This window comes from Neodiprion lecontei, chromosome 3 (genome assembly GCF_021901455.1).
Source record: "Neodiprion lecontei isolate iyNeoLeco1 chromosome 3, iyNeoLeco1.1, whole genome shotgun sequence".
Lineage (NCBI taxonomy): Eukaryota > Metazoa > Arthropoda > Insecta > Hymenoptera > Diprionidae > Neodiprion > Neodiprion lecontei.
This window is the reverse complement of record NC_060262.1, coordinates 7602365-7623287: the sequence shown is the minus strand read 5'-3', so window position 1 is coordinate 7623287 and position 20923 is coordinate 7602365. Positions and strand designations below refer to the sequence as shown.

At 37.9% G+C, this 20923-nt stretch overlaps 1 protein-coding gene across 3 annotated transcripts in view; it reads right to left on the bottom strand.

Annotated features, from left to right (window-relative positions):
• Positions 1–20923, bottom strand: part of LOC107226279 (A disintegrin and metalloproteinase with thrombospondin motifs 9) — a 178227-nt gene that overhangs the window by 18878 nt on the left and 138426 nt on the right. For all 3 annotated transcript variants that reach the window (XM_046733915.1, XM_046733914.1, XM_046733916.1), the window contains 2 exons: positions 6528–6765; positions 6133–6331 (listed from right to left, as the gene is read on the bottom strand). In XM_046733915.1, the coding sequence (XP_046589871.1) occupies positions 6133–6331; positions 6528–6765 (437 nt within the window). The remainder of the gene's footprint in view (positions 1–6132; positions 6332–6527; positions 6766–20923) is intronic.

The window sequence follows — 20923 nt, the reverse complement described above, 5'->3', positions numbered from 1 at the left end:
AAAATCAATTGCGCATGCGCGAGTTTTATCCGCTGTTCGTGCAGGCTGACCATCCCGAATATCAGCTATCGAACTGTTTCTGGCGGCAATGTAGGTGATACGAATTTTCGAGGTTAGAATCTTAAATAATTGAGGTAGTGACTCGGAAAGGTTTGGGAAGCATTTGTTATCGGGTCGGAAAGTTGATTCTTCAAACAACGGTCGAAATTTAACGATTATGCTCTTTGAAAATTCAAACGTACACACTTTGTGTACGTTGGCTCGCCTGGATCGCGGACAAAAATATCGCTGCGGGAAGATTTCGCCGACCAATGAAATTGAATTATTTGGTGCGCATGCGCGGTTGATTTTCAAATTTCAAGAGATAGTCCCGGTATGTACTTATATACCTGTAACGTATATCTAACATACACGCGGTGGCGAAGTAGAAATAAAGAGTCGTAAAAACGGTCCATTTCCAATCGTTCATTTAACTACAGAACTTCCTCGACCAAGGTTTCAATTATTTTCTCACCACTCGTAGCTGTGTATGCTTATGGTATACCGTGGATGAACGTGCGAGGTAGCTCGTTATTCCCAGAGCACCGCTGGGTCGTAAACTCCAATTTGCCCAAGGCACTCCGGGTGATCTTGAATCTTTAGACTTGGGCGCTGTTTACAGTATATTACACCTACCTACCATACTCTTGTTCACGCACATTTACTTAATTGCAAGCGAATAGTTGAGCGCCGGAGTCGACTAAACGATCTCTTCGCATATTACAATTACCATTGTAGAATTTTAACGACATACATACGCGATAGAATGTCTCAAAAACCTTAAAGATGTCGTACTTGCAATGGTTCGAAAACGTGGAAATTATTTTCATATATTTGTTCTTATCATACATGCGAATAATTTTTATTAATTTGTTTCTTGATGAACAATATATGAGCTTCAATGATTTTCCTGTGTTATCGTACATGTACCTAAAGAACGAATCCGTGTCGTTTAATCAATGCGCTCATGAACCGCAGTTAAGCCCGATTCGATGAGTATAAATGTAAATTGAATTCCTAGTGTTGATATTGCGCGTTAGTTGTTTATATCTTCGGAAACGAGCTACAGCTATCAGCTCCAGTTTAGTAAAGTGAGAACACTTTCAATTAGTGCGTCAATGCCTCGCCGATGGATAGTTACATATACGATTATTAGTGGACGATTACTAGTTACCAGTAAAATATTCACCGCAACAATTACTCAAGGAATATCTCGCCAAACTTGTTTACACGTATGCCACTTGATGTGCAATTTCCTAGGTCCTGCCAAGCTTTTTCAAAAACTGAGTACTTTCGATTACTTTCACATGTTTACATTCGTGTGGTGCGATTTGCCTGCATACAGGATGAAGCGTCCCAATTACGCCTGAGACATGCAACCCTCATTGTATCCATGTGATTAGATTCATTTGAACAGCATGTGCTAGGCGAAGTTATTGCGAGAACGATACAATGATAGTAAGGTGTTAAACAGTGGTAAGCTGCTATGAATTCTACGCGACACCGATCGGTTTCAGCGTTATTGTCCAAATTTCATCTCGGACGCGAATAATCTTCACTACAATTTTGATACGCTCATGTATTCCTTTGTGTTTTGACCTTCGGAGTGTACAGACAGTTCGGCATAGTTGGGCACGATACTTTGTGACGCATAGAATCACATTTACGTCAAGCACTTTTTCACGGAAAGAATGGCGTTTCCGCTACTAATTTCACAGTGGTACTCTCGGTGCACATAAACTATATTTTGCGGATTGGATCAAGGATTAATGAGCCCAGAACATTAGAACTGGATCAAAAACACGGAAGCATTATCATTATGTACGTCCTGACTGTTAAATCTTTTCTCAAATTATTGATACCTCAATTTGCGATATTCGAATTTGCTCAGATCAATTTTCATGACATAATCGCATTATCGTTTCATCATCGTTCACCATCATCGGCGCATATATCTTGCCGGAGATTTTAAAGATGTTTCAACTGTTTACCTGATTTTTTATTCAGACGATGGAGCTCACTCATTCTAAAAATGTTGTAAGTTGAAACTACCGAATACAGGGAAAACCTCCGCTGGTAGTGCATTTATAGTGCGACAAGTATTTATATATTGTACACACACTTGTGAAACTGTTCCCGACCCGAAGTTTGCGCCGCCCATCGTCAGCTATTTCGTGTGTTTAACCACGTTCTTGCCTCCGGCAAACATGCACATGAGGTACGGGTTCGAGAGTAGCTCGTGTCGTGTATTCGGTTGGCAAATATGATTAAATCGTAATTAGCCATCGGTGTTAAGTTGTGAACCTGATATTTTTCGATCAAACAGGTATTATCTCTTACCTGCTGAGCGCTCGCTGGTTATTTGATACTTGTCCGCATAATCTCTCTCTCTCTCCTTCTCTCTCTCTTCCCTCGCCGTAGGTACTTTCGATTGAATGAAATATTTCGGTCAGGATTAACATACGTAATTGTCCATGTATACGGTCTGTACCGTCTGTTTTCGTCAGTACGATATAATTGTGGTTGCATTTTACGTTATAAGGTCGGGATAGAATATTATATCCTTATAATTATAATAACAATTCAGAAATGAAATTATCCGCTCAACAATTACGGACAAGAAAGCATTCGAAATACATGAAAAATTCGTCGCAGTGAATGATTCACGGACACGTGGGGACTGGTTCAAGTATCTCAAGTAATGAGATGTTACTTGCACCGCAAGTAGGTCAGAAATAATTAATGCCGAACGATTTGAAAAACAAATATTACCCAATACTCGTTCCAAAGCTTAGACAAATCTAAGCAGTTCCAGTGCAGAATATTAATTACGTTAGTTACGTGGAGGTTTTAATTGCTCTCATAATTGCAGAGATTAATTTCGTAATTACCGCCATTACTATCAGTCAGTGGAATGCAACTTTGTCTAAGGTTTAGCTTAAAAGCCATTAACTTTCGATACTATCGAGGCAGAATTTTCCCTCTAAGAGCGAATGGCAAGAGATAAATTGATTTTATTTAACTCTTACTTCACTAAATTATTCTCATTATTTGATTTTCGTACAGAGAGCGAATTTCTTGATGCTAATATCAAGTACCTAACCTTGAATTTATATGCTATCCAAAACGACATTTGTTAAAATCTGCATCTTACGGGTCGGGATGACTTTCGCGAGGAACGACGCCAAAGCAGTTGGGTCGGAACTTGCTTCGTGATCGCCGATTGATCGGTGAAATAACGACTTAACATACCTTAAGTAAATTATACGATACAAAGAACTTACACCTTCGTTATTCGCGAGCAACTTATGGCTGTTATGTAACAGTTACAAGGTTTCACCTAGTTTTATTTTCACTGTAACATATTAATGTATTTCGTGATGGTGAAATATCGGTTTAATCACCGATCTGTCTGCACCAACCTCACGATTCTACCGAGAAGTGAAAACATTTTATTTTCGTATTCGTTTTACACTCGGACGGTATTTATACAACGAACCATAACAGCTGCATTCTTCCTCCCGATAGCAATGTGATTAATTATAATTTATTACACGCTCATTTTATCAACCATCCTTCGAGATTCTCAGCGCAAGTCGAGTCACAACGGAATCACCATTTTAAATGACTGGAGTGATCTGCAGTTTGATCAACAGGCCATGGAGGCTTGATCACTCGTACATTATACACGTTGTACTGTCATGATTAATGATTGATTGATCCTCAGCAGGGAGATCAAATTCCAGCTATGCTTTATAAGTCACCCTTGGCTAGTGCACCTCACGATGCATGTAGACCTTGGAAGGCTGATATAGTTAGTTTTTACCGACCGAGTGAAACTTCACTTATTTTGGCTATCAACATAACCTCAATCTCTAGCTACGAAACGAAGTGTCTTTTTATGACGTTCGTTATCGAAGAAAAATGTTATCATCAGTTTCCAGTTTCATAGTCCACATTCAATGATTTCTCAATGGTGTTACCTTAAGTATTATAACCAACGGTTTTGTTTTGAAAGAATACACGCGGAGAAAGGATTCGTTGGATTCTCCAAATATGGTGAAAAAATGTTTTTGCTGATTCAAATAAAGGTGGTATCACTGAACGACCAAAATTATCATTCCAATGACGTTTGTATCGGATTAAATGACATTAAATCAACAAAACGTTTCTTTTGCCACATTTCTTCGCCATGCTTTGTAAATTCAGAAAATCCTTTCTCTGCGTGTATACATACGGTGAGTAACTATAGAGAGAATCTGATTTACGCCTAGGCAAGTATCCATGTGAAAATCTCGCATTTCTGGTTCCGGCACATGTCCTATTCGCAATAAATTATATCCTGCCGGTGGAATCAAGGAGCTGACAATGACCTGGACGCCAATAGGTACGAGTATAATGGAATTTATTCGCATCGCTGGTGACATTTGCATCGAGCACCTTATTCTCCGCGGGTATTCATATATCGGTACACAATGTATCTGGAAGGAAGGGATTATATATCCTGAAGTATTCGATCCAGAGCGTTACACACGCTGCTCAGCGATTCATCATTCAAGCGATCTCTTTCCTGCTTTACATGTTTTGCTGTATCTTAGTACAATTGCAATATTCTTCTGTATGAATATTACGTTAGATGTGTGTAAGTGTGAAACTGATTACAAGAATGAAAACAATACAAGCTTAAGGTAGACAATAATTATGTGCGATTGTAGGCACGAGATGTATCAAATCGTGGATCAAATTAATCACAATACACGATTCTCTCAGTGTCCAAAAAAGGTGGTTGCGATTCGCGCATATGATAGGACATAATACAGGTGCATGTAACTATCAAGAATGAAGGACGGCCTGCCCGGTGGTATCTTGTTCACGGTATTTCATGCAACGATCATGGCTGTGTCGAAAACTTACAAAGGAGAACGAGAAAGATCAAAAAAAAAAAAAAAAGAGAAAGGAAAGAAAAAAACTATCAGGGCACGGAAAACTTGGCCACGAATCGATTTGCATAATGTTTTACTCGTGGATCCGCGATCAATGAGAGCTCGATGATTAATGACACTTTTATAAACCGGTAAGAGATTCTACCGTTTGATAACTACATTGTACTCAACCCTCTGAAGTACGAACCTGTTGCAATTGGAATCTCGTTTCATTTTTATATGATATATTTTTCCCTGCAGTGATTAACGATATCTTCATATTTTTTATTCAGTGGATACAATATTGAGTTGGACGTTTCCTCTGCTTCTTAGAAAGTTTTGAATTGCATACCGACGGGAAACTGTGGAACTTGGCAGATTGTGAAAATTGGACTTGCGCATGCGCGAACTTTGTACGATTTTCATGCAGGCTGACCAACTGAAATTCAAGCCACGATGCGCGGCTGATAGAGGTTATGTAGGTGGCGCAGATTATTTTGAGTGAAACAAATCGCAAGTAGTTAATGTAGTAGTGATTTGGGAAGGTTTAGCAAACTTTCATTGTAAACTGACTGATGACTGCTACGAGTCGTCATTGTAACGTAGTTTAGTAGTTTTACGATAATCAAGAATATATTTTAAGTTATAACAAAGACGTTTATTCAGGTCAGTGTGTTTACAGTAGTCTGGGTATATATATATATTATATATGGGACTGTTGCCTAGCGGGTAACGTCTATCTTATGGTACTACATACGGCTAACTATAGTTGTCTATCTATGTTACAATCGTAGCAACATCATTTTAATTTGCCACTTGACGCAGGAGAATTTGAAATATCATACCCCGTTTCAAGTAATTTGGCTCCTCTACTTTGCGGTCGAAAGTATTACCGTGATACAATCTCGCTGACCAATAGTTTCATTATTTTGCGCATGCGCAATAGATCGCATTGCCTGCTAAGTTTCAGCGTCTCCTCTCGGTCTGTTGCATTCAAATACGGAGTGACAGGGGGCAAGTAGAAGAGATCAAATACTTTTACTATTAATAATTCGTTTTTTAATCGGCTCAAATGCCGGCTACTCAATTATGAACCAACAAAACGCTGATGAGACTTGCACGAGTAACGATAATTCTTGCGAGATAAATTGGTAAAAATTATTATACTCACGGTGCTCATCAGGATGAGAATGTAGTTCTGTAGTCCTTCCCCGTGGTATTCGGCCATCTTCGCATCGGCAACGACCATTATTTCGATGAAATACTCCTGAGGAAGAGCTCGCCGTGGTCTCCAAGAACTAAAAGGATCTTCGATTTCGTAGTTTTGATATTTCTGCAGAGGATTTATTCGACGTTCGTTAGGAAAATACCTGAAAGCATAAATTAAACAATATTATAAGCTTATAAAGCTGTTCGTCAATGATATAAGAATTATTGTATTGAGACTTTACGATCATTTTAATGTTTCTCGGATTACATCCTGATCGCGTGTCGCACAGTGACCAATTGAAATGATCAATGCCCGAAGCTCGGCAGCAGGTGAAAATGGATTATAAAGAATATAACCTGTTACGGGGCCGCTGATATTGCCCCAAGAATTGCCGCTGATCGCCGTGTCTGACGAACTCGCTGACATCATCCCTCCCAAAATCGTCACTGTCAGCGTAGTAATCCTCTCTGGATTCTTCGGCGTGAGACTTTCGGTATATAGAACGTCTTTCCCGCCTGGGATGCTCGCCGACGTAAATCTTCGGGCCGGAAGTATCGTCGATCAAAAGTGCCGGCGCCTCGTCGTCGATGTTATCTGAAAGGAAGGATTAATTGCCGATGAGAAGAAGATATAAAAATAACAAAATGCAGGCAATTGATTGAGGCGTCAATTCATCAAGGCTAGTTTATATGCGTATACATGTATACGCGTATCTCGTATAATGTACGGATATGGTATACATTATAAGTATGTGACGTGTCGTTAGTGTTTATTTATGAATCAGCCCTTTTTCGTAAATCGATTAGACCTGATCAATGAATATTGATCAGTGATTAGGTGGGCAGATGATTAATCGTTTTGTGTACATCTTCTTGAAATGAATTATGACAAAATCTTTCTACGGAATTGCGAATGGTATATAGACGCTCGTCAATTGAATCGTTGGATGCACAAATTATAACCACTTTCGTCTTTCATTACATGTAATTATATGAGAATCTTCTTCCAGTGATTCTTGTATCGTCTTATTTTATATTTTACCCGCCAAGCGAATTAGTCGTTCTTATTCTCTTTTTTTTTTTATTTACAGTATCTAAGAACCACTCATGCTTCTGATTTGATGTTGATAATAAGACATAGGTTGGGAACTGTATTTAACGATGTCCCAATAGTTGCACAATTAATTTTTTCACTGACTGAACTGTTCAGTTGAAAGTCAGGATGTGTATATGAAAAATGGTGTCCACGAACAAAGAGTTTCCTGTTCAACATATAAAGTAGTACATACTCGAATCTAGGTTCACAGGGCTTATGTTATAGATTTAATTACTTGGCTTTTAGATGCAATATGAAAAAATATTTTCGTAGAACAATGTAGGGCCATATTTACTAAAGCTATTGGTTCCTAAATTCAGTAAGAAAAACAACACAAACAAAAAGATTGGATAACTAACGAATTCATTGGATGTGTAATGGAAAAAGAGCGTTTGTATGATAAATAGAAAAAACGCAGATAACCAGATTTTTACAATTTATTGATCACAAGAGAATTTGGTCATATGTGAATAAAAAAAAATTGGGTAAACGAGTAAGAAATTTTTATATTACAAGGGATAAAATTGAAGACAAAGAGAATATGGCGAATCATTTGAATGAATAATTTTTTGTGGTAGGGAAAAAGTTATGAAGCAATATAAAAACTAAAAGTAATGAAGCTAATGTACGTAAATTTAAATCAGTCAAAAGCTGAATTTTTCTTGAGCCTAATAATAGGTCTTGTTTTTAAGATTTGTGATAAATACTTCCCTAGTAATTACAAACCCATTTCACGTATATCTAATTTTGCAAGAATTTACGAGAAGCTGTTGCATGTTAGAATCACAGGTTTCCTAAAGAAATATAAAATCCTTTCAAACTCGCCGTTTGGTTTAAGATGAGATTTGGATCAAAAGATGTAATCGCTAAAGTAACTGAAATTATTTTAGAAAATTTATATCAAAGTAAACCAACTGCAGCAGTATTTTTAGATTTAGCTGAAGCTTTTCATACGGTCAATCATGGAATACTTATCGAAACACTAAATACCTTTTACATGTATTATCAAGAATCATTGTGTACGGAATATACTATAGTGTTGCTACTTATGGGATATTTGAGGATCAGCCAATAAAACAGTAATTAGTCTAATCTAGAGTGTACATAACAGTGTTCTAAATTAGACGAAGTAGAAAAAGAAATTGGATGGATAAGTTACAAGTATATTGCCGTGGAACTTCAATAGTCCCAAAATTTTATAAAAAATATAAAAAGCAAGAACTGCAAAAAGATTAATTGGAATTATTTAAGAAATACTGATGTGCAATAACAATGCCGTGTAAACCGTTACCAAATAACTTTCATTGTAATTTTTAGTTTTATTTTGAAGTACTTTCATATTAAGTTTTGTCAAGCAATCTGGTTAATAATAATAATAATAATAATAACAACAACAACAACAACAACAACAAAACACAAATGAGAATAGACTCGTGAATGAATGATGTGTTTGGATGTGTTTGATTACATAGAACAAAACAAATAAAAGAATAAATTGCAAAAACGGCATCCGAGCATAAGCTCTTCTGTGAAAAGTGGATGCTCTCCGAACTATTAATTCGATTATAAATGGCTTTGGCCTTTGCCAAAATAAACTTTGATCCTTACGCCTAGACGCGTTCGCTGCAAGACCAAGGAATTCGTGTATATTCGTCATAGCGGTAAAGCTAACAATTTGTTACGTGTCATGGAAAGAATGTCTGCGTAGATTTTTTCCGTGCCAGAATACGAGTCCTTGGGTATATGATTTGAGAAATTTGGCTTCCGAACGATTAATCGATGTCATAACCGCCCGTCGCTGTTATGCATTACCTACCGGATTCCGGCCGCGTGATTTCGATCTCAAAAATATATCGGAGATATTCGTTATACGAATCTGCTAAATTGTTTTTGCTGTTTTAAAAAAGATTTTGGAATCTTGATATGAAATCAAGAACGACTAGGGCGCGAAAAGAACTTAATGACCAAATTTCGGTGAAACTGGTGAATATAGTATAATGTAATAATTTACATGCATGCCAGCGTATGCAGGGACAATCTCTTGAAACTTGAAAATCAACACCGCGCATGCGCGAGTTTTATCGGCTGTTCGTGCAGGCTGGCCATCCCGAGTTTCAGCTGTCAAACTCTGTTTCTGGCGGCGATGTAGTTGATACGAATTTTCGAGGTTAGAATCTTAAATAATTGAGGTAGTGACTCGGAAAGGTTTGGGAAGCATTTGTTATTGGATCGGAAAGTTGATTCTTCAAAGAACGGTCGGAATTTAATTCTTATGCTCTTTGAAAATTCAAACGTACTCATTTTCCGTACGTTGGCTCGCTTGCATCGCAGAAAAAAATATAGCTGCGAGAAGATTTCGCTGACCAATGGTATTGAATTATTTGGCGCATGCGCGTTTGATTTTCAAGTTTCAAGAGATCGTCCCGGTATGCCGAGAGGAATCTGTGAAAATTATCAGACTAAGTGACCGATTGCGCATGCGTAAAATAGATGAACTTCAATGGTCGGTCATTTTTCTCTGTGAAACAGGGGTGCCAACTTCCTCGAAACGAGGCATGATGAGTCATTCTCTCACATTTAAAGTGGCGAATTGCAATTGTGTACTTTCGATGACTCGCATCAGTAATCAATCAGCATGCAATAAAGTTTTTCGAGTCTGCCAAAATCATTACATCAATTATTTGAAATCTACTTAAGGTGGTTGGGCAATAATTTCGGAAATGTTTTGATTTCAAATTTGAGCTATTTTACATTGTGTAGATAGGGACTGGGATAAAAACTGATAGTTTTGAGTTGGTTGATTTGGAATAAAATGTTGGGGACGCTGGACGGGTCAAAAATATTGAATAAGGTAAGATGGACATTTAGGATTAATAATTAAAAATATAATCTAAAAAAAAAAAAAAAAACTTCCATTGTGATTTCGGTTAGATTATAGATTTGGCAACATCGCAAGTATGCAAATTACGCGCGGTGTTCAAATTATTTATTTTCTGCTGTTTAGATATGAAATCGCTGAAACACTTTATTTTTATTATTCTTTCGCGAATCTCCCCTTAAATCGTAACTGATCAGACGTTTTGATTCACAAAAATAAAGGTTATAGCGAGGGTTCAAGCAGACTGCAACACAAGAAAATCACGCGTCGTTCCCAAATTTATTTTCTGATTATTTGAGGAATACAGTGCTCACGATTATCCGTCGGATGGCGTTACTGTCGCTACCCAACTACCTTAAAATGAAAAACTTCGCATCACCAACATACTGTTTGCACCGCAATTCGTAGCTGAAGTTTCAGTTGGCCAACCTGCATGAATATCCGTCAAAGACTCGCTCATGCGCAGTCAGACTTTCAATCTGCCTTGATTTCCTCCCCATTTATACCATACTAACAATAAAGTCGGAAACCTTCGTATCCATAATGAATCATTTTGTACCAAGTACACATGTACTTGCATATAATAGATTTGTACGCGTGTCTGGCTGCAAGAAATGATCACGTGTGTCAGCATGCTTATTGTCAGTAGCAGAAATTTACATGTTTAATTCAGTCAAGGCTTTTATCCTGGTCGAGCAATGATTTAACGCCCGAGACGCCTGGTTTCTATTTTTTTCCTTCGTAGATTTTGATCCAGGAATTTTTATCCTAATCAATGAATTGCGTAAACATTTACGTTAACTGTACGTATGTATGTATAAGTAAAGTGACAAGCACTTGCGGTTATCCATTTATATTCGTCATATATAACCGCAAATCTGTCTTCTTATTTTTCAAGAGAACATCTGTTTTTTTTTTTTTTTTTGTTTTTTTTTTCCAAAAAATTGTTTTCTCTCGTAAAATTAAACTTGCACTGAATTTTTCCAAACTTTCAAAAACTCTCGCGTGCGGACGTTTCTTCTAATAATTATTGAAATTTGAAAAACTATGAAGCCTGATTTAATCAAGGTATAACAACGAAGAATTCATAGGGAATGAAAAAACAAAAAAGAGATAAAGGAAAAGAAAAATCGGCACACAATTCGCCCACGCATCAACGGCGCTACTTGCGGCTGACTATTATTAGCACTGCATGTGAACGAACGTATCTCAACGAGCACATGAAGAGTAACCTCAGGCGGTCGACGGTCGGATTTCTCATTCGCCAAAGTTAGCATTGGTATTATACACACGTAATACCTCTTTACCCCAGCGTGGGAGGTAATAAGGAAAGAATGAATTTATAAAAAAGTTACAACTTCGCTGTAGTAAATGACCGCACAATGGTATCGTGATGGTGCAGAAAATAATCCGATTGAACATGCGTAATACGAATGAACCGCACGGCTATTTACTTATCAATTTCCACACGAAAAACCCTATCCAAGCAGTCGTTTATTCCAAAAATATTATCCCCTGTGACGATAGGAAGTTGTTGGTGAAATTTCGAGAATTTTAGAGACTTTGTTTTCGAGTAACATACACAAATTCAATATTTTTAATGTTTCAATACTCGAACCGAAGTTTTCTACAATTTCTGACATTTTGTCACGATCTTCTAATAACGAGTCACGGAATAAAGTGGTGAAAGTTTTTAAAAATATGACAAACTAGATAACTGCATTGCCCGCAAGTTAATTCTTCCAATTTTTTCTTTTTTTTTTTTTTTGCGGGTGGGGGGGATTTTCTAATCTCAACACGACGGCAGCAAAATTTCACCGGCAATTCCAATTCGGCATTAAAATGATCGTTCCGCAAGTCTTAGACGAATGTATGCACTGCGCACAACATCTCGACTTCGTCTTTCTCTTATTGTGGCAATTACCTCGAGTAGCGTGATTGTTGCAAAATCTAAAAATTATTCCCGCCGCGTATCTCTACCCTGTAATTAAGGCTCGTACTGTTTAGAACAGTATGACGAACCTGCAGCAGTTGCAATTTACACGGAGAATGTGCAATGACCATTTTTGTTCCAACGGTGCATGAATCTGCAGATTGTCTGACACTGATTGTGAGCGTAGCCTGCAGAAATTATCCGGCAAAGATTACATTGTGCAACGTTCAGGAATTTTCATATTGCGAGAGCGCGTCGTTGTGCTGCAGGTGCGGATGGAAAATTGATCACGGCTTTACTTATTGGAGTTATTACACCACGGAAATATTGTGCATGATTCATGTTTGTGTCGGATTCGATATTCGAAATGTTGAGAATTAACGATCAACGCTCGGAGTTTGGCGAACGTGAAAATTACTGCTCGTACTAACATGGCGTCAGCCACGCTGTAAAACTTTCAACCTACACATAAATAAAAGTTTAAGTCGTTGTAACAGAATTGTAGCGTTCATTTTATACAAATGACAAGGACTTACATGATCCAGAACACGAAAATTGAATTAAGGATTAAATCGCATTACTATGACCATCTTTTTACGTCGTGACAATGATAAGAATACTTAATATCGGAATTGCCATCAAATTTCACGACAGCGTGTGTCTGTTTTTGATAAAATATTATAGGAATCCGCATGTTATAACGAGTCGATTTTATTTTCGTACAGTACTGATGGTTGTCTCGCGAGGAATGCATAAGAAGCATTGAAATTAAAATGACAAAGGCCACACCTTGAGGTGTAAGGCCCACACTTGTTGTCAAGCTCATTAAATTCTCAACTCTCCTCTCGGCGTGGGAGAAAAGCATAAATTTCTTGACACGTTGCTGTGCGCGGACGATTGACACGCATCAACAAATTAAGGATTGACTATGTAATGTAGCAAAAATTGTCGCAAAGTTGAGAGAAACCTGGAACGTTCCAAACTACAAACCTTTTTACTAAAATTTTCTCAACATCGTTTCGATCTCATAGTAGGAGTGTCATTTTATTCGTGTTTACAGGCATTGGTGTAAGTAACATCGCTAGAGATTTTTCAAACGATTTCTTTTTTTTTTTTTCGACACTATCCACGCAGCTGGTGCGACCAATTCATCCTTAATTAATTGACTATTCATTCTGAACACCTGAGTCATCACGGGAGAAGCATTAATTAAAAAACACCTCTGTCCATCGGAAAACTGACTCTGTTAAATTAAGCCGATAGATAGCGAGAAATAGTGTTTCCTGAGTGCTCGGATGACGAACGAAAAAACAAAAAACCTACAATGAATATCGAACACCAGAAACCTGTACTTATCACGATTAGGACTTACTTTATCGAATGAAAAGTGGCCCGCTCACAATAAATTCTATTTTTTATCCGTACCGTATATTTATACATAAGTATTTCAAGTTTCTTCAACCTCGGAATGCAGCCGGTTATATAGGTGAAGGTACTTAAGGATCGTCAAACCTTAAATTATCTCTTACGTATTAATTGAATATTATCTTGATCGTACGCTATTCGACTGACACGTTTTTACTATAATGATAAATCACAGTTACGATCTTGCGTAACATCATCGGCCGAATTCACAACTAATTATGACGATTTTTCAAACAGTTTTTTAGTGATTAGCTGAAAAGCTGAGGGAATAATTGATCATCTGCGATTTGTGAAGTAAAATTCATTTGCGAAGTAAAAAGTCTACGAATAATTAAAATTAAAACTAGATAAATTTCTCGCTTTAAGTGTCAAAAATTTAGATAAGAATGAAATTATTCTCAAATTACTTATCACCAGGTTTTTTTTCCGCTCGGAAATCGTGATTTTCAATTTTTTTCTGTGTCAAAGATTTGTTGTTAGGAATTAAATTCGACTCGAGAATTTTCAGCCTTAGTCTCTGCAGTACGTTCGCTTCATAATTCTTCTTTTTTTTTTTCATTCGATAATTTTTTGCTTCGATTGCTCCCGAAGCCTGTTCATAAATAACAGCGGTTCGAGATAATCTTCCTAATAAATTGAATTAATAACAAGGCAATAATAATTGTATCGGACCTTCAATTACTTACTATCTCGACTCGAGTGACGAATCGTGCAGTGACTAGCGACAGTTATACGAGGTTAATTATAAAATATACTTGGTGGTAATTCGCGTTCGTTTAAATCCAAGACCTCGGAAGATGATTGGAAGTTATGCGGACATTGTGCTGTGCGGCACACATACCATGTTATACCGTTCAAAAATTGAACCGGTTTCATCACCGGGAACTCTAGCGCTTACGTTAAATTACACTGGTAATATTGCATAAAAGCATGTCACAATAGCAGCAGGTTTGATTTGAAATTATGTCATACGACGCGGCGCAATTTCAAATAAAGCCATATTTCCTGCAGATTCTGCATCATTTTCAATTGAACAGACTTTCGTCGCTGCTACGTCTTATTATGATTATCGTAAATGAGATAAGAAGAAAAAAGCGTCTTGTGTTATAGTTGAAATAGCAACAGATGATTGGAAATGTCGGATTTTCCAGCTGCAAAAGCAAACGAAAGGAAGATTCTGCTCGTGTTTACAGATAATCTAATTTCCGCAAGAAACAACATTTTTCGAATACCTGTTGGTGAAGATATTGCGATATTGGAGGTTTCCATTACCAACACGAGGTATCTTTTACAGTTTCTTCTAGGTATTGCTATCAATGTTTACATCAGCGCTACAAATCCATTCGAATCGATTCTTCCAACCAATCTTTGTTCATGCAACGATTAAACGCGTAGGAAAGCATGTGTTACAAGAATTCTTGCTGTAAGTTTCAGGCACGTATCTGCTGTGTCTAACCCTAAGGCCCACCAGGGGCTTGTCTCGATGGTTGATCGATGCTGCAGTCATTTGTTCGAGCGATGTCTTCCATGGCCAGGAGGTACATCTGATGGTATCTCGATTATTGATCTTCCTACTCCTATCTAAATTCGAAGATTACATCCGATAAGACGTACATGAGTATGTTAAAACTTTTCAAGGGAAGACCCACGTCTTCGGTGATCCGTTGTGCCACCCTGATGATTGCACCGATTAATGTCAAAGGCATGTTTTTGGGTACCGATAACGATGTTTCGTTTAAAAGCGACATTATTTCCCCTTTTACTTGAAATACTTCTTTTTTACGTGAGAAGAAATCTTGGATGTACGTAGGTCGAATAAGGAAACCTCAATTTTTGGGTCTCGAAGCTTCTTGTTGTAGATGTTTAAGCAAAATAAAGAAGTGTCCTGAGAAGTGACCCCAACATAAGGGCCAAAACGTCGTTACAAAAATTGAGGTTTCCTTAATCGACTTACATGTCCAAGATTTCTTTCCCACATAAATCATGAGGTCAAGATGATTGTTACACTTGGTTTTTTTAAATCACAGGAAAAAAAAAAATCCTAACGGAAGGATATCTCTGAAATAAAACTTTAAAAGACTGTTTTCGGAATACAAACTTTTTCCATTTAAATAAAATGTCTTAGCCAAACGTTGCGGTCCGTCTGAAGTAGTAGCTCGGAAAGTTCAAGGCCATTCGTCCATTTGGAACAGGTATTTCCGTTTTATCCACGCTACGAGCTTCTTTTATAGGAGAACTGCAGTGCGGAGAACGTAACTCGAGATGTTAATCAGAACGCTTCAAGGCTCTCCTCGGTTATAACCCGTGCCATTTTTTCCCCATTAAGAAGACTAGAGCCGCGATGGAAGCACGAGCACGCATCTCTACGTGGCACTACGCCTTTCTTCGTACGAAAGGGTGGAGAGGCAGTAAAATCGGATGAGTAATTGTTATCCGTAATGGCCGAGGCCACCCAGCCATACGCAGGTCAGGTGTACCGGCGCTGGGCGTTTTCATCGAATTCCGTTTGCCCGTTAAACGATATTTACGCTCCGTTACGGGGCATCAAGAACCCAGATTTTATCGCCACGGTTCATTCTCGACGAATATTTGAATCGTTGTACCCTAACAGTGTTCGTCATTAGTGGTGATAATCGTTGCCGCAGATACATCAGTGGAAGCTTTTCCAAACCTTTAGGAACAGCTTTACGAACGTCTGCAAATAAGATGAGCATTGGGTTTGATAAATTGTCCTTTGAAAACCTTCCGTTCTTTCTCAAAGCGTTCTATTCGATGTCGGGGATTGATAATGTCCTGGAAACTGCTGTAGGAAATTCAGTTTCAACTTCGTTCTTAAACTTTTCTTCACGACTGCCGTACCGTTCGAATAAGCGCGCTCAAAACGGAGGATTGATTGTGAACGGAGAAGAGTCTTTAGGACGTGTTCGCTGTCAAAGGTGAATGGATATTCATATCCCCTGTCTAGAATCAGCTTTTTTCTCTCCCTCTCTCTCTCTCTTTCCGTTGGATTATGCAAGTCGACACTTACAAGTCACAGGTCGATGGCTCGTCTAGCGAAGCTAATTGTCAAACGGTATAATTATTAATGCTCGAGTAATGGCCTTTTGAATAATGGATTCGAACTTTATTGCACGATTTACAATCGACGATGATCGGCTTGGCAATCTTGCATTGCTTCATTGCAGAGTTCAAAACTTTTTTTGCAATTCTCGACCAAACTCAATTATCTCTCAATTCTACCGAGGATCTACCGAACAACAATTGCAAATAGATATTTGCACTTAGATTGATATCCTTATTATAGATTCCATAAATTATTCGGCCTGGTCTTTATCAAGTACACAATACAAATTCCATTTCACGGGAATTTATTACTTTAAATATTTAAAAGTGATAATGTTCGAGCCCGGTGAAACACGGAAAGTGGATAACGAGAGCTTCTGTTTTGTAAATTACAGGTAATAGCCAGTGAAATTGAACGTGCAACATCTTTTTTCTTCAATAACTGACTGCTTTCACTTGCATCCTTGAATCTCGGCCACAATATCGTCAAGAATTTATTAGTACTTATACATTGAGTTGTATGGTGTTTAAGTTGAACACTTTTTCCTCACGAAGTTGAAATGAAAAAAAGAAGAAAATCTGTTTCAGCAACTTTGTAGAAAATAGTTTTCCGACAACACTGACTTATCATAGAATAAAATCGAACTAATATCCTGGGTTTTGAACAAGTTTGAAGCGACGAAAAACGTAGCACAGATGTATGAGATCTTTATTTCAAATTCCAGTGATTTTTGCATCTTTCTTTTCCATATTACAGAGATCTTCGCAGCTAGAAAAGATAGTAATTTGACAGGTATTCAATGTACAAAAATCTCGTAATAAAAGTGATGAAACGTGTCGATTTGCAACTTCCTTGAAACGAGCGATAGACAGAGAAGAGCCGAAAGAATCTCGGTGAAAAGAGATGCGACGTATTTCGCCGGCGGCTTCATCGGCGACGGCGGAAAGCAGACCGCGTGGCGCGCTCTTCGATCTTCGTGATGATAAGATAACCAGAAACGTACAGAGGAAGGTATAGGCAGGCAGTCAGGCAAGCAGGCAGGCAGGTGCCCATGCCCGTCTAATATTCGACACGAAAAAGAAAGAGATCGCCGATCGAGAAGTCGCGATCGATCGTGTGATTGATGGTACGATATGTAAATATCTTCACGCCGTGTCTTTGGCTTTGAGATACAAGATAAAACCCCGAACCTAGTGGGCCATTGGGTTCTTACTTTTTGGTCGAGAGCCCAGAGTTCCGCCTAGATGAATCTCGGTCCCACATCTCGGTCCGAATTTAGTCGAATTACTTTATCAAAGCCCAGGCGTCAAATCGCTGGCAAGTATTGTCAAGTCACGTCGGGTCATTTCAAAACGCGTCCGAAATATATTCACACAAATGATTTCGTTGCGTCCAACGAAGAGCGATATTCTTTTGCGTATACGGTACTGAGAAATAATTAAATACAGCGTGTTTCCGAGTAAACGCCGCTGTATGTTGGGTTGCCAACCACAGAGGCGCACTAATATCGTTAAAACAGACCTTCTGACTTATCGATAATTGGCGCGTTTAAAGTCCTCTTGAGTGAGCTGGAACCGGCAGTCTTGCCAGTTGTCTGCAGAACTCTCGCGAGGACTTTGAGCGCCCTAACTATCGATAACTCGGTACGTCTGACTTAACGATATTTGTGCACCTCAATCGTAGGCAACCCAACATACCGCAGCGTTTACTCGGAAACAGCTTGTATATTTGAAAACGGACAAACAAACAACCGAACGATATGAGCCGTTCAAAATAGAGGTGGATCGATTCTACAGAAATCAGTTCTACAGTAAAAATTTTCTACAGAATATGTTGTACAGAATAGTTTCGTCAGAACATTTCCCTACGGAATGGAATTCGAGATTCGCATAAGAAATAAACCTGCATGAATTATTCTACCGGAGAATCGTTCTACGTAATATTTTTAGACAGAAAAGAATTTCGAGATTAGCATAAAAGATAATATTCTGTATGAATTATTCTATAGGAGAATTCTTTTACAGAATATTTCTCTATAGAAAAGTTTTATAGTTTCACACACCCAACACAAATTCAACGCAAATAATTGAAACTAAATTAAATTAAATCAAAATTTACGAAACTGACGATTAAATAATGATTTTGAGACGATTCGATGATTGCTCCGAATTTACATTGTGTCAAACACAATCTTTAGAAAAATATTCTGTAGAATAATTCAAACTGAATATTATTTTTCATGCTAATCTCGGATTCCGTACTGTAGAAAAATGTTCTGTAGAACAATTCTCCGGTAAAATAATTCATGCAGGTTTATTTCTGACGTGAATCTCGAATATCTTTCTGTAGGAAAAAAATCTGTAGAACATTAGCTCTATAGAACTGATTTCTGTAGAATCGAACCCTATTCGTAGAGATATGAGAGTCGGATCGAAAACACCAGAGTTTAATCATCTTGAATATTCAAGTAATAGTAAATTTTTTTAAATCGATGATATTTCAGCTTGTATTATTCGATTTGAATCGGATTCATTTCCATCACACAGTAAGGATATTATTTCATCCGCATTCGCCATCATTGGCGTAAATAACGTTGCGAAGGATTTTTTGAACGCTAATTTTTTTCTCATTTCCCAGCTTTCGAATTAGACGGTGGGGTCTGTTCATCCTTAATTGTTAAATACCTAAACTCACGTTACACAATCAGATGCGTAGCTGATTGCGCAGTGTCAGCTAGTATCTCTCTCTCTCTCTCTCTCTTTCTCGAAAAGGTGGTACGAGTGCACAAACTGTTCATCCATCACCTCGTCACAGCCACAATTCACAGTTTCACGAACCAGAGATTATTGATTAACGTTGCTGAGTCAGGAAGCTGCCGGGTATGATCAGACGTAAAATATTCGAGGGATCAATCTCGAGCGTTAAGTCGAGTGATCGGCGTTAAATCGACTTGTCGGCGAGACTCAATACATCCTCAAGTAAATTCGAACCTCTACGTGTACCGAAGATCATCCCGAAGGTCGTCATCCGTCAGTTTAAGCACCTGTACCACTCGGATCACGTAAGCATTAGGTACACTAATAATTGTGTGGGTAGCAAGACATGCAGCGAAGCCGTAACGCAAAGATCAAAGATAATTGATCCCATGGGCTCGTTGAACAGGAGAACTTACCCGCACCGTTTCTTCCTTGTACATATTTGCACAACGTAACCGTGCATAAGTTCAAGGCTCGGTTTTCAGAACGAATAACTTATACGCGTGAATCGTTATAAGCACAATTTAATTTGGGACAAAATCGTTCCGCCTTTGGATTTATTAAATTTTTACCAACTGGTTCTTACTATCTTTGTACACTTGTAACAAGAGCGTATTATAAAGTTATCAACGTATCGATTGGGACGATTTTCGCACAATTTTAAACGAGGTGAAAATTATTCGAATAATGAATCTTTAATAATGAAACACGTACCGTTTAATTCGGCGCGTTGCGTTAAACGGCCAATGCTACTCGATACTTGTTACGTCACGTTGATTTGTTCATATGTATATATGTAAGAATATAGCATATTAAACCTGTAAACGATGACTGCAATTTTATAATTCAAGACGCCAAGCGGTCTAGGCTCTAGGGATTAGTTCAGCCGCCGGCCAAACACCTGGAGACTGTCTGTCTATGATATTCGAAATGAGAATAATTATTCGGCGTGGGCGATGGATGACCGCCGGATAAGATCATCACCGCGGGCGCCGAAACGGTGAAAAGAAAACAAACGTTTTAATTACTCCTAAAGAAAAGATCCTCGAATAATAAATCATGTTACGCGCGTGTACGTTTTTCGATCGACTAAGGCATTGGTCATATTTCACAATTTATAATCAAATCAGCCATTCAATATGGTTTTGAAAATTCCCTGAATTTTTCCTGTTTGATTGACTTCTCGCTTGTTGGTTGTTTTTTTTTTTTTTTCAATGGAATCGAATAGTTCACCGTTGAATAACAGAACTTTTGATGAATATTGTCATACGGAATAGTCGCATGTAGAGTATTTATCAAAATGGTTTGAAATCTAGTAAATTCGTGAAACTTTACTCAACGATGGTTTACTTTCAACAGGATACTATTTTTTTTTTTAAATCACCGAAAGACTTTTTTTCGTCATATTGGTATTGTTGGATAATATTTAACGTTACAGAATTACACCGACATTGGCTATGATTAAAAATAACGATATTGAATTGACTAGTGAAGAAAAAGAATTTGTAGAAAAATAGTCTTCTGAGTAAGATGAGCCAGCGTAGAATGTGTAATGAAAAGAACTATTTATCGTTTTAAAGCAATTTGAAATAAAGCATCGA